The 15,801-nt window shown below is 40.3% G+C and overlaps 1 protein-coding gene across 1 annotated transcript in view; it reads left to right on the top strand.

Annotated features, from left to right (window-relative positions):
• LOC126474159 (D-threo-3-hydroxyaspartate dehydratase-like) overlaps window positions 1-15,801 on the top strand; it is a 104,243-nt gene that overhangs the window by 51,077 nt on the left and 37,365 nt on the right. The window contains exon 2 of the mRNA XM_050101615.1: window positions 11,816-11,987. Coding sequence (XP_049957572.1) covers window positions 11,816-11,987 — 172 coding nt within the window. The remainder of the gene's footprint in view (window positions 1-11,815; window positions 11,988-15,801) is intronic.

The raw sequence follows: 15,801 nt of genomic DNA, 5'->3' as shown, positions 1-15,801 counted from the left end.
CCCAGCAACTGCTCCATATCTTCTGTCGTTAACCACATATTCTGAAATTTTTTTGATTGTGAAAAATTTTGAACTGGTTCTGGACTATTTTCCCTGCTTATTAAATTGTTTTCAACTCCATTATTCATCATACTGTTGTCCTGTGTTGGCGAGTTCGCCATGTCAACAATTTCGTTATTCCGACTATTCATCATTTTTGCCTCTTTCATTGCTCGCGTAATCATTTACAAAATGTACAAAACTCGTCACTGTACGAAAATTACACACAATGAGACTTTATCTCCAACAATACCATTCACACAAAATGTTTCCCTCAAACACGATTAACGAACAATTGAAATAATTCCACTAAATTGTCAAACGCGTATACAATACAACAAAATTAAATTCTGAAAAAAAATACCATTAGAAGAATGACAATTACCAAATCTACACATGCAAAATAGACTACAATTACTAAACTACAAATTACTACAACAATACTACTGTCTACTATTTTTACAATCAGAAGAATTCCAAGGGACGATCCGAAGCAGCAGTCGCCACGTGCATGGGGGCTTAATTATATAAATATGAAATGCAAATAATTTTTTAATTTTTTTTAGTCGCTGTATGTCCGATTACGAGGTCTCGTAAACGGTTGGTACTGACTAGTTTTAGTACGCAATCTGACTGCATAGAATAACAACAAGGAATGAAAGAAAATTTTCGTTAACACAATTAATTAATTAATTAAGTCCTCAGCAACTATAAAACCAACGCAACAACAAAGCACAAGTGTAGCTGTTCTGTGTGTGGAAGTGTGATTCAACGTACACATCTGGCACGGTTCTTCTTCAATAAGACAAGAAATTTTAAATATCATTTATACTGAAGTAGTTAAAAAAAATAGAAATACTATAATTGCACAAGAAAACCAGAATTACACTCTAATACAAGAACACAAGCCAGATGCTTTGTTGACTGGACCTGTAAGGACGCATTATTTAAGACATGGAAATAATGAAAAAAAAGGGAATATTTTACCTTCACATATATTGACGAAAAGCACTCTGATGATTACAATATTTCCATTCGAACAACATCTGCTGTCTAGCCCATCAAACAACTGCATAAAACATGGAACTAGCACTCCTTACTACAACATCTCAACACCGACTCACTACTACCACATCTCAACAAGCATTCTCCACCATGACTTCTCGACAAGAACTTTTCACTATGACATCTCAGCAAGCACTGACTACTACGAGTTCTCGACAAGCACTGCCAGTGGAGGCGGCGGAATAATACTCTTTGGCGCAATCTCTGGCGCTGTGGCTCAGTGTAGCCACCTTTCACTGTCTCAGAGGTAATGTTTGGAATAGGCACAGCCTCAGCCCACCGAGTCATCCTGTCAATAGCTGTAAACAAGTAACGGAAACCCTCGGAGGGGGACAAAGGGCCTACGAGGTCGACGTGAACATAGTGAAACCGGCCTGGAGGTTGGGCAAAACAGCCAAGGGGTGGAGAAGTGTGCCTGGAAACGTTGTTCTGTTGACACACCATGCGTGCCCTTGCCCAAGACTGACAGTCACGGCACATGTTTCTCCAGACAAACTGTTCAGCTACCAGACGGGTGGAGGCTTTGACACCGGGGTGTGCTAATGTGTGTAGTTTGTCAAAGACCTGGCGTTGAAGGGGCTTAGGAATGAATGGCCGCAACATACCAGTCGATTCATCACACCACACTAAGTCAGATATGCCAGGGAAAGTAGAGCGTACCGGTTGGAGAGAGGAGCTGTGGTCTGAAATTAACTGCATGGTATCGGGGTCTGCCGATTGCAACCGAGGTAGGTCCGTTAAGTCAATTAAGGTTGTGACAGCACCAACACGCGAAAGAAAATCAGCGACCACATTGTCCGCTCCTCGGATGTAGCGAATGTCATTTGTAAATTGCAAGATGTAATCGATGTGACGAAAGCGTCGTGGGGGCGCAGCAGCCGCAGGATTTTTTATGGCAGGAACCAACGGCTTGTGATCAGTGAGCACATAGAAATCTCGTCCCTCAATATCAGTTCTGAAGTGTCTTATGGCCTCGTAAACTGCAAGTAGTTCTCTGTCGAATGCTGAGTATTTCTTCTGCGCGTTGTTTAGCTTTTTTGAGAAAAACTGCAGGGGGGTCGTAACATCGTTGTATGTCTGACTCAGTACTGCGCCGATAGCATTGTCACTAGCGTCAGTAGTGATAAACATTGTGGCGTCCGCCTGTGGGTGAGCAATAGTGACAGTGGAGGCCAACAGCTGTTTGAGTTCATTAAATGCCTTCTCCACGTCTGGTGCCCATGGTACCTGGCGGGTGCCAGAAGTTTGTGGGCCAGCGAGAGCATCTGTGAGAGGAGCCTGCACCGCAGAAGTGGCTGGCAAATGTTTCTGGTAATAATTAACTGTTCCAATGAACCTGCGTAATTCCCTGTAGGTCTGAGTGCGTAGCATCTCGAGAACAGGCTTGATCTTGTCCTGTGGTGGTGTCAGACCATCCGATGACACAACATAACTTAGGAATGTGACGGATGACTGGTGCAACTGAGTCTTTTTATTGTTCAGTTCAATACCAGCGGCTGCTAAAATATCTGTCACGACTTGAACAGGCTCCTCACTCTGTTCTAAAGTAGAAGCAAAAACCAATATGTCGTCCATATATACGAAACAAAAGTCTAGATGGGATAAAGTTTGATTGATGAAACGCTGCCACGTTTGGGGTGCATTTTTCAACCCAAACGGCATAAATTTGTATTGGAACAGCCCGAAGGGAGTGGTTATGGCAGTCTTTTCAATGTCCTCCAGAGCCATAGGAATCTGATGAAATGCGTGCTTACAGTCCAAAACAGAGAAGTACTTTGCACCTGCGAGCGTATGATTGAAGTCTGCGATGTGTGGGACCGGATATTTATCAATGATGGTGTGGGCATTTAAACGCCTATAGTCTCCGACCATACGCCAAGCACCGTCTTTCTTTTGGTCAAACAGGATAGGACTAGCCCAGCAACCGGAAGAAGGTTCAATTATTCCCTTTTGTAACAGATCGTCCAATTGTTCTTTTGCAATTTTCATAAATTCCGGCTTGAGGCGGCATGGACGTTGCGATATGGGCGGCCCATCGGTTAGACGTAACCGATGAACTGTGCCGTTAGTGACTACTGCAATACTTGGCGCAACACGATAGTCAGATGTCTGTGAAGCGGAGCAGGCAGTGGCGGACGGGCCAAGCTGTGGCGCTGAGGGCACGGAAGTACAGGTGTGCCACCCACTCGTAGGCTGCGTAAAGGCTGCACACGTGTTAACATGGGTGAGGTTGGTACACTGGTTCCTGGTAGCGGGCCGTGCCGCTACGAGTGCTGTAGGCACGAGTGGGCGTGGCCGGACAGCAGATGGCCGTAGTTCATTGCCACAAGCTTGGCAAGTTAATTTTCCATTCGGAACGCAAGGAGCATGAGCACTCGGGCATACCCTATCATTACAAAAGGGGGTGCTGACACAGTTTACAGAGTTCACAACATTGTCGTTAATGTACGTGGGCATGGGAACACCAGATTGGCACGGACTGACCTTGTCTGTAGCCGACGAGTCGTCTGCTTGTAGTGCCGCGAGGCGTTGTTGTGTGGAGGCCAACTCATGGTGTATGTCACGGAGATGCAGCAGCATTTCCATATGTTCCATCCGCAACTTAGAAGACTTGGCGCACTCCACTAGCCACTTGTTTGTCCAAGATTGCAGCTCCAAGGATAGGTTTACACACTTCTTAACACAGCACACATGTTTAGTGTTAGCCGAACTGTCACTCGGCGAAGCGAAAGAAATATGTTTGTTCATTTACTGGCCTATCTTCATATGCAGAGATTGCAGTCTGGACAGGCAAAGGCAGCTTTTCAGTCCAGATTTCTGCGGGCGTGTCATCAGGCATAGCTTGCTCATCGACGAGAAGACGGATGCACCGCCACAGCTGGGACGGAGACCTGTCACTGAGACGCTCTTCGTAGATGAGCTGTCGCACATTTTCTCTCCTGGTTTTAGAGACGCGCTCCAGTATCGTTTGTTTCGCCACAGCATACTTCCCTGCTAGGGGGGGTGCTTTGACCAGATCATAAATTAAATCGACGCGGTCGTGAAGATGGTTCATGAGGCAGGCGAAGCGTGCGTCGTCATCCAAAGCACAGACATTGAATGTTTGCTCAACCAGGTTAAACCAGAACTCCGGGTGAGCGGGTTTGAAGTCTGGTAATTCCAGCAGATTCAGCACTGCAGTCACTGCAGAGGTGCGTCTATTACTTCGGACAGAAGTAGAGCATGCAGAAGATTGCGAGTCCCGGATTATTGGCGTCCCATAATGCGGAAAATGCGGGAATCGTGAAATTCACTTGACGCCAGGGGGGGGGGGGGGGGGCGGCTGAGAAGCGACGGATGCTCGAACAGTGTGAGGATCGTAGTCAAAATGTGCATTCTCATTGACGTGGTAGCTCGGAGAGAAGCCACAAGTGCTTAAGTACGCCGGTGAATGTCCGTTATGCACACAGTATTCACTCGACCTTGAGTGGTGGGGCTGGTTGTAGATGTCAGAGTAATTACTATCCAGCACAGAATTGTTGACCTGATTAGAAGCAACACAAGGATCCCACACACGTCCACTAGGATGCACACTCAGTGTGATATTTGCTGTTTGGTGAGCATTGAACACCTGTTGACTAGCCGGTGTGGAAGGATACACACGTGGTGGGAACTGATTCGAGTTTGAATTTACTACTGGATTTTCCAAAGTAGCAAAACCTCGCTCGACGCCACGAACTGTATTGAATTGTGTGTTCGACACAGGAGTAGAAATGTTCCGACCAACACTCTGTGGAGAACACGTGGGAAGGTCCAGGCTAACAAAGCCAGAATCCACGACCGTTGGCGGTTGGAAGAAACTGGCGGCACTTGATGAATTCCACTGCATGTTCTGGCTGAAGGATTCTGAAGATTCTTGCGGCATGTCCACTACGATGGCAGGAGTGCTGGAGAGATGTTGCTGGAATCTGGGCGGCGGTGAATGCTGAAAGGCCATTGTCTGTAGCTGAACAAAGGCCCTCGCAATCGCGGAGAAACCCGACGTGGTAGGCACGTAAATAACCTTCAGGCGGTAACTCGGACGCGTATTACACAAAAACGGGGTCACCAGTAAGGGAATATGGTATAGTTGTAGGTAAACAACTAGAATTCTCTCATATACAGATTTATTCACACTTAGCGTCTACACAGATACAAGTCCGGAGGCTAACTGCCGTTAGCATCCAACATGCTCTCCAAAGCCCTCTCCTCCAAGATAGCACACTTACGCACAGAACAAATATCGATTTTTATGGTGCTCTATGCCACACAGTTTTCTCTATATCAGATCCCTTAAGAAATTCAAATTGTGACTTGGACAATATATTATTTGCAGTCAGATGCTTAAGGAGATTCTTGAACACAACCTTTTCAAATATTTTTGAGAAAGCCGGCAAAAGAGAAATTGGTTGATGGTTTTATGGTATCTCTTTATCCCCCTTCTTGTAAACAGGCTTAACTTCAGCATATTTTAGCCAGTCTGGAAATGTTCTGCTGATAAGAGATTGATTACATAAATAACTTAAGATAGAACTCAACTCTCATGAGCACTCTTTGATTAACTTTGTTGATATGTTATCATACCCACTGGAATACTTAGATTTTAAGGATTTTATGATGGATGTTACTTCTTTGGGAGACGTGAGTGCTTTTCGATTTTACTGAAGTTATTTTTAAAGACTACTCTCAGACACTTCATTGCACTGTTCACCGAGCCTTATAACCCCAAGCTCTCAGTAACAGACATGAAGTACTTGTTTAAGAGGTTTCCTACACTTCATGTACTTTTTACCAAAATTTCATTTATTTTTAGAGCTATCTGTTCTTCTTCCTTTTTGGCTCCACCTGTCTTTGTCTTCACAATATCTCATACAGTTTTTATTTTGCTACCTGATGTGATTATCTTTTACTCATAATAAAGCTGCTTTGATTTCTGGATTACTTACTTCAATATTTTGCAGTATTCTTTGTAATACATTACAATTCTAACATCAGCACTGTTCCTAGATAGTACATACAGTCTCCTTTTTGTCCTACATGATATCTTTATTCCTTGTGTAATCCACAGTTTATTTTTTGACTTCTGTGTGATTTGAGTTACCTTTAGGGAAAAACAATTTTCAAAAGTGGAGACAACTTTAGTAATGAGTGCTTTGTATTTTCCATTTGAGTCAGACATGTTGTAAACATCTATCCAGTTCACGTCTTTGAGCAATTTCCTGAATTTCTCAATTTTTGACATATTTATTACCCTCCTGTACTCAGATTCAATAGATTTTTTATCCTGACAAGTTTCAACATTTAACACAAGATGCTGCATGTCACAATCAGATAGCCCATTTATTATTGATTTTGTGATATGACTTTTTTCCCTAGATTTGTCTACAAAGATATTATCAACAGTAGTCTCAGCGCATTTACATATCCCAGTAGCAAAGTTCACAGTAGGAACTAAATTGAATGATAGTGTAACTGAATGCAATAATTGTTCATTGACAGAGCTTTTCAATAAATCCACACAAAATCCCCAACAACCACTACTTCCTTGTTTTTTACTAAGAGGTGGGACAGCAGAGCTTCCAGATTTTTCATGAATAGGTTAAAATTTCATGAAGGTGATTTGTATGTACCTACTATTATAAATGACTTATTATGAAATACTACTTCTGTTGCACAAGCTTCTAAGTGCTGCTCTGATCAAAATTTATTAATATCAATATTCTTTAAATCAAAACAGTTTGTGACAAATATGGGAACTCCTCCTTATTCCATATGTTCTCTACAGAAATAAGAAGCCAACTTGAATCCTGTAACATTTAACATATCTATACCAGTGATCACATGATGTTCAGAGAGGCAAATTGTATCAACTGGTTTGCTCAACTCTAACCTTCAACACAAATAAGCAACTCATTAAGCTTACCCCTTAGTCCTCAGATATTCTGATGCAACAGTGATAACTGATTTTGTGCACTGGCTGAATTACAACTGGATGAACCTAATTTTCCTGCCAGTTTTTGAGTATCTCTAGTTTCAATCAGAGGCTGTCTGTATGAATGGTGTAAATTAAAATTTGCTTTCTGGCTGCCTGTTTTATCAATGTGAATGTCATTTTCAGTCTGTCTCTGAACATCTTTTGTTTCTGCCCTCCCTACCTTAAAAAACTGTTGATCTGTCACTTGTAACCACTGGTACTTTACCACTTGTTACAGTGCCCCCCCCCCCCCTGCCAACTCCCCATCAAGTTATTTGCTATCAGCCCAGACAGTTTTTCCTTCCCTTTCCTGCTAAGGTGAAGGCCATGCCTAGTATATTCCCACCTGCTGATAGAGTCAACAGGAACCACACTGATATGAGTCCCCATATGATCCAAGCAGTTGTTCCACCTCTAAATTAACTCTCCTAACAGAAGAGTTTAAATGAGCCTGGTCATGGCACCTCAGAACAGACACAAGCCCAACACCATATGTCTCATTGCTGAAGCCTTCTTTACCAGGTCACTCTCAATTAAATAATTAGTGTTCCTATCTATGCAAGTGTCGAAGTATTCTGTATGGTTTCTTATAGATTGAAGGATTATCCCTCATTGGGATTTTGTGCTGTGTCATGTATATCACTGGTAATGGTCCTCTAGGATGTGAATCATACCAAAAGATTTTCTGTAGCTTTCCTACGTGTCCCTTTTAAATGCAGCACTTTTTCATGTAATGCAGATGCATTGATGATTTGCTTGCAGCAAAGGTTGCCACTCAACACTTCTAAATTGTCATCATCTAGGACATTCAAATTGGCAATTGATAATCATTTTGGCAGACCCACTTTGACAAAGACAAAATTATCCATACTGACTGGAACTGCATAATCTTTTCCTGAACATGTACCATGCTCCTACATACAAAACAAAGTGAAGTATCTAATATGTCATTGTGTTTCAATGACTCTATAACACATAGACTACCACTGTCAGTACCCACATGTATCCAGAGCAGTTTTCTTGTACTTTCCAATACTTTATTATGCAAACTGAGCTTTAGTGACCATGTAAGCAGTTAATTTGGCTCCACCTTCATGATCATCGAACCTTTCAACAACACATCGCTTACACTGGTCATTCCCAGTTAGAACAATGTTCCACTGGGTTTGGCAGTACACTGTGAAAGATCAATTTTGTGTGATGCTTTTTCAGGAAATCTAGTACTGTGATTGCACTTTGCCCCTCACTGACATGGTGCAATTCTTCAATATATCCCCAAAAATTCCTTTGCTCTAACACAGAAATTAAGCAACACTAACTCCAGTGATACCACATCATCTATATCATGCAGAATTCAGTCTCTTACTAAGCCAAGAGGTTCAGACTACTTATCAACATAGGAGCCCCATGAGAAGCTTATGTTCCATTCCATTCACCATGCCCACCAAGCAACACTCCACAACTGCATACACCTTTGCAGCATTACACTGTCCAGCAGTTGAGGACTTGCTGCTGGTTTTAATGAACCACTACCATAACATTGTCCTCATTGCTCTTTACTCTGACAGTCCTGCATGAGGTGTCCTACCACCTGTGCTCATAGCATAGCAGCTGGGGCATTCCTTCTGAATGTGATCCACAAGTCCACGCCTATGACACTTTGCTTCTGAGGAAGAAACACTTTGTTTATCCTAAACCCATGTTATTAAATCTACTTCCTACAGTTTCTATCATCCTTAATGAGAACAGCCAAATCTTTAGCATTCTCCATCCATACTCTCCTTGACATTATGGGTTGAAGCCTTCTCAAAAACACATATGGTGCCCTGTTTTATACTCTTGCAGGATAATTTTATCCGTCTCCTCATTCTGTGTTATTCATGGGTTTCCACTTTTATTTTCCTAATTCTACACAAGAATGTTTCCTCTGATTTATTCCATTTCTGTCACATTCTGTTGAGCTTCTCTCTAAAAAACATGGTATTGTTCTGCTCTCTGTAGCACTGAAATCATCCATTCTTTAGTTGTTTGAATTTACTTGCCTTACACAATCCCTCATGCTACACTATGTTTGTCTTTCTATCATTCACTGATCATAACTTGGCCATGTGCCAAATGTACTTCATCTGACCATCCTCTCAGACTTGTTGATAAATGCTGTCAAATTCTCAGTTGTTTTACCCAAAAAAGGATCCACAAGGCTAGCTGTGGTTGAATCCAAAGAAGCATCAGGTACACTGAATGGAGCTTTTGCCTCTACTTTGTCAGCTAGTCCACCCTGTCTATGCATGCTGTCAGCCATTAAATTGTCCACCTGCCTTTGCAAAGCAGCATTTCTCTTGGGGAGTTCTGCTACTTAATTCACAAAAGAATCAATCATCTCCTGAGTTTCCATTGCTTGCACTTATGAAAACTCCATGTACCAAAAATAAAGTGCATTTAAAGCTCACCAGAAATTAACAAAACAAGTAAAGTCCTTTATAAACAATTGAGTATAAGAACAAAAAATTATATTAATCCTTACAACAGATCTGTATTCAGGACACAGATGTGACACATGCTCATAACACGGAAAGTACTACACTTAGCTGCCACTGACTGCATACAAGCCAGTTCATGTCCTGCCAAATTACAATGTTAGTCTCTCCCAGGCAGTAAATATATATTATACAGTTTCCCTTAAATTGTGACAACTGTGCAGGTTTCCCAGGTTTCACAAATTGTACTTTAAGGTTCCTATACACATCAGTTTTATCCACCATGGTTGTATACAAAACAAAACAAAAAGGCCACAAAAATAAAAAGCTTGCTCACCACACTTGTATCATTGAAACTGCATGTTGCAGCTGGAGATGTGGTTCTGAATCCAGCTTGCAGATGTCTGACACCAATGTAGAGGCTAAGAGTGTTTTCATGTATGATAAGTGGTAGAACTGGGTTGTCAGAAGTCAGAAGACAGAAGTTCACCATCTTGCGTGGAATAGTGGTGGGGTGGCAAATGGACGCGTGGTTGTCATATGATGTTTTGTCATAAAAACAACTTTGTCAGAACATTCAGCTATTTCTCAGCAAATTACAACAATTTTAACAATTCTCGGAGGAACCAATGCTGCAAGGCATAAGCCATACATGGCTGGGAAGAAGATGCTGTGGTCAGCAAGTGGCTGTTGTCAGTGGCAGCTTGCAGCATTGCTCAAGTGGTGAAATGATGATGCCAGTAACACAGCAAGGGTGCTAACATAGAGCATGTGTGATGACCTGTGCTGGCATTTGTGCAGACTACGTGCAGCCTCGCAGCTCGTGGCAGGGCATGCCAGAGTGCAGCGAATCATGCTTGGGCCCAGCTTGAATGAGATGGCTCATGGCAGCAGTGCTGTCCATGCAAACAGGGAGTTTGCCTATGCAGGTGATAGTGGCTGAATGGCTGCAAGGTCCCAGGCTCAAACAAAAGCAGCTGGCAGCAGCTGCAAGAGGCCTCCTGGTGCCTGACCCCTGGAGGGCATTGAGTCAGCAGCATCAGGCTCAGCCCCAACAGCAGAGCTGCAGCTATCAGTGGCAGAGTCTAGAAATGCTGGTTAGTCAGTCCATGCAGACTCATAAACTGGTGTAGGTCCTTCCTCGGGGCTGGTGACTGTCAGACTGCATACTTCTGCCTACAAATGAGTATATTTATACAGGCTTGGCTCATACCTGTTTTGCTAAGGCATTGGTTCCCATCACGTAAGCCACAAGACAGTCACAGACTGAGCTTGAAGCAATCAGGTTACCAATGCTACAACGGCTCTGCGTTTCTGCTGTGTCGATGGTAGAATGACTCCGGTTCCTCTGCTGGGCCTGGGTGTGGGATAACTGACCTGAGGCCACATGCAATATCAATAGGTGGTTCCTGATGTATCTGCATCTTGCAGGCCAAATCTAACCCATTTCCACAGACTCTTTGTGGGCAGTATTTCAATGTAATTCAGACACACAAAGTAAAATAGTTGTGTTGCAACAGTACTTTGGAGCAGATGTAGTCAGCATGCACACATCTAATACATAACAAGAAACTGGGAGTCTCTACCAATTTAAGGCAAAATAAAAAACTATACCAACTAACTATTCCTTCTATAAATTAAATGTTTATCTAAATGCAAGTACTGAAAATTCCTGTTAACTGGATGGCAAGTAGTTCCACTTATTACAAACCTGTATGACCAGTAATAATGTACTGGAAACAAGCTTCTGTTAACAGGCATAGGTGAATTTTTCTATGAAAAATACCAAAGTATCCATGAAAATTTTATATTACCAATGGAAGATAAACAGTAACTTCTAAAAATAACTCAGGAAGCATCAGCTTTTTTTTCTTTTCTTTTTTTTCCAAAGTAGAGAATTTCCTGGTAATTTACAAGATTTCTGTGTACAGAAACCAAGTTCACCTTTGATACAGCGGCTGATGGAGTGACTGTAAATGGGAAATGCCTTTACAGTTGCTCTCATCAGCCACTGTGCCAAGTGCCAACTTTGTTTGCACGGACAGTACATCTAACTGGTTTAAGCACAAATATTATTGAGCAGTTTAGTGATAGGTTATTGTTGGTCTAGTGAACAGGTAAAGTTTCTGACAGTTGTCAGAGTATACCTTCATTCTTTCCTCATACCTATTTCTTGATGGAATTGTGGAACATGTTCCATTAATAAATTAATTAAAATATCTCTGTATCAATTTTTTAACAGTTGGCTCTTGGATGCCCCCTAAAAGCTATGTAGGGAAACATCTGTCTGACATCCCTACACCAGCATTCCTTGTGGATAAGGAAAAAGTTGTTAGAAACTGTCAGAACATGCTGAAAAAATGTGCAGAACTCCATGTTAAACTTCGACCCCATGTGAACACCCACAAGACTGAGTAAGTATTAATTGTTTATATTACTCTCTTTATTTTATGGGTTGTTTCAGAAGTAATTTTCTTTTCATTTACTTTGCTTACTAACTACTACTCTGTAGCAGAGAGGACAAAGTAACTTTATTTCAGAAAAGGAAGCAAATGTACAGTTTGCATAGTTGCAACATAAATGGGGAACAAGTATTACATTAGATATCAGACTACAGATACATTTAACTTTTAATTTTTATTTTGTTCTTCTTATTTCAATATCCATCCATGTCCAACTATCCATGTAAATTTTATGTGAAATCTTAAAAAAAAAAACAGAACATACAAAAATATTCATAAAATATGATTTGTTCCTGTGTCTGATACAGTGCATATGTCCAGACTGTGTGCTGTTACTCTTAAAATCTGAACTGCTGACTGCTGAAATACTATCAGAAAAACCACACAGTTACTTCTTGATGTGAACTACTTCTTCTCTGCATCTGTTCTTGTGCTGGAATCTGCAAACTGTTATCAAATTTCAGCTTTTTACTAAATGAGAGAAAGTATTAAGAGCACCACATTTATAAAGGATGAGCATACATTTGATCCAATGTTACATTAACTCAATCTGACAGAACTAGTGACAGTTCTGTACAAATTTTACTGACAGAATGAATCCTCTTTTTTCCCTGATGTAAGCACCACTGTCATGGCACAGTCATTTTTCCAATGGAATGCCCCTTTTCTCCAAGCCAGGATGTCATAAGCATGGAATAATTGTCCACACAGCACATACCACAAAACTGTCGTCATCCTCTGCCTTGGAGATGTATGACATTCTTCTGGGTTAGTGTGCATTTATTTTTATCTTGCAACTTTCTGATGTGGAATGGCATTCTTTTGTAAAGCTTAAAACCGAGATACTAGGTCTTTTTGTTCACTGTTTATGAAGTGCTGTGCTATCCTGGATATAGCAACTATGGAAGTCAGCACCTTTCTTAAACTCTCCAGAGTGTAGCCTTATATGTAAAACATATTTGATTATATGAAGTCAAGGTATTGTTAGTATTTTAGGTTTTTGGAGTATGAATTTGCAATGTGTTTGTGGAGGACTGTGTCTCATTATTTGGATAGTCTTCATCTGTAGCAGAAAGAAATTGTTTTTAGGTGGAAAGTGGTGAACCCCCAAATATTATTTCATATGTTGCAAGAGACTAAAAAAGCCAAAGTATGCCATTCTGGCACCTTCTGAGGTACAAACATTTGAGATAATTCTAAGTGGGAAACAGACTGATTGAATTTCCATGCAGTCACAGCTTGTAACTGTGAAATTAGGTGAAGAGCTAGCAGGAAAGAAAAATGTACCTATATTTACACAAGCTTATCTTAATAATTGATCTTGTCTGTTTCTTGTACACCAGATCAATCATGCAGTCCTTTAAGACTAAGAGCTTGTTGGTGGTATCTTCATAGAATGACTGTGTTTTTACTAATTGCACTAGAAGTTCCTTCTGAATTGAAATATTCATTACAAAAGAAAGTACCTCTTCTGAAATTGTATTCCTCAGGTATGTTTTTATATGCTTTGGTCAAGAAAAGCTTTGCTCCACAGATGCTGTAGTAGAAGAGATGCACAAAATAAGAAAGAACAAGTTATATGTATCCATAAAATGATCTTATTCCCATTAAACATTTGTAACATCTTCCCAGTGGAAATCTTCCTGTACCCCTCATTGTCATACAAAATAGAGAGTTCATTTCTCAAGCACTGTGTCTTGGAGAATATAGACCTAAAGAAATGTTGCAAGTTTTCAAGATCACTGGAAGGAAAATGTGTGGTATCCTTGAAATTGTATGGTATAAACAAGGCAAACAAACTGAACTTATTCACAGCTGTGGAATCTCATCCGTTTCCATCAAAACTTATCCTAAATTTCATAATACTAGGTTCAATACATTTTAACACATTCATTCTGAGAGAGGAACTGTACTCTCATGCATGGCATATATATGAGATTTTGCTGGCCTTTTGAAATATAGCTGAAAAATAATATTAATTCCTCTTGTTTCTTAGTATATCACAAGTAATCATTACTGCAGATATGCAGTAGTTAAACTCCAATAACCTCTTCTGCACAAGGCTGAACAGTATATCTGTCAAACAAAATAAGCATTGAAATATTATTGCCAGAAATATATTTCAAAATAATTGCTGATGATCTTCAGAAAACCTATGGCAAGCTGAGTGGAATTATTGTCAGACTTTTCACAACAAACTATGGTTTCAAAAAGCTCTTTCAATTTTTCCCAGTCATCCATAGTTACACAAAGTAATTTCAAGTTAGGGTTCCAGAAGAAAGGTGTTATAGTTAGAATGCATGGTTCTGACACAGAGGTTATTGTGTAGGTTCTCTTTGCTGAGTGATGCAAACTGCTAGGAATTCCAGTAATAGAAAAAAAAAGATGTGGTATTTTCATTTTAAAAAATGAAAATAGAAAGAATAGATCTAGCCAACAACTCAAACAGTGGACAAATACTACAAAAGGAGCTTTGTTCTTAATTTTTTCTGCAGTCCATTTTAATGGGCAGATATCATGGTATTCGCTTCATAACACTGCTGTACTAACTTGTGCTCATGGTCAAATGGTCCTAAGATGTACAGAAAAGCAAACAAAAGTTCCTGGTGTTCTGCTGGCACTTATGTCATAGAAACCAAAGAAATGCTCCACTGTAGATCCTTTAGTATGTCACAATTACATAACTTTGAAATACCTATATAATATTAGTTGTATCATCTACTTGAATAGAAAAAATCCACCACTTTCCAATTCAGTTTTTACAAAATGATTGATATAATCTAAAATACAATCAGTTAGTTCCTTTTGTACACTTTTTTATTCCCCAGTGAACAAATTTATTATCTTGGACTATGAGTTCTGTATTTCTGCAGGATTTCTTGATACCAGCAATGTCAACAGTTCCTCAAAATTTCTATGATTTATTCAGTCTTTCGATTCATTATGACTGAAAATGCTAATCCTTGTTTACTTAGAGAATTGCATCAGTCACTAACTGTGGGAAAAGCCAGTTCAAACATATGTTTTCACTAAACTGCATGGTATACAGTCTAGCATTTTCTTTTAGGCCATCTGAAATTTTGTTTCAATTTCATTCTAAAATTTTTGAAGTAACCTGGGGCTTTAAGTGCTCTGCTGAATCTGAGTGTTTGCATAATGATTGTGTTATACTATATTCAACAAAGCAGCAAATCCTTCTCTATTCCAAATGTTCTTTTTATTGATAAAAACCAGGCACGGCTAACAAAATAATATCTGAAGAGTATGAGAGGAGCACAATCATGGGAATTCCATATACCACTATCATTTGAAGCTAAAGACTGTAGCATTTACCTGAATGTTGCACTTCTTTCATACTACTTGTTTATAGAGATTCACTAAGGTGCCCATACTTTAAAACTTCCTTCTTATCTTCATATTTTCAATGTGAAAAGTGTGATTCTAATGAAATATACGCTATATCATAATCAGGATTGATATTTAAAACATACAGCATAGACACACTACATGCTCAGTGCACACGACAACCATTGTTTCACTGTCTAAGTTACCAGGAATAAAATTTCCATCTATCTCCCAGCATACATCCTCCAAAATCAAACTCCAACAGATGATGTTATGGCCATTATAGCAACCATACTGTTACACTCAGCCAGTGGCTCTGCCCATGAGGTGAGCTATGAGGAAGGAAGGCTATTTCACTTCGCCTGGTCAGAAGCGCATGTTTGCTGCTTGTTACAAGTGAATTCCATGCAGTACAAGACAG

Source organism: Schistocerca serialis, chromosome 4 (assembly GCF_023864345.2).
Source record: "Schistocerca serialis cubense isolate TAMUIC-IGC-003099 chromosome 4, iqSchSeri2.2, whole genome shotgun sequence".
NCBI lineage: Eukaryota > Metazoa > Arthropoda > Insecta > Orthoptera > Acrididae > Schistocerca > Schistocerca serialis.
The sequence above is the reverse complement of the archived record's forward strand: the minus strand, read 5'-3'. Positions and strand labels throughout refer to the sequence as shown.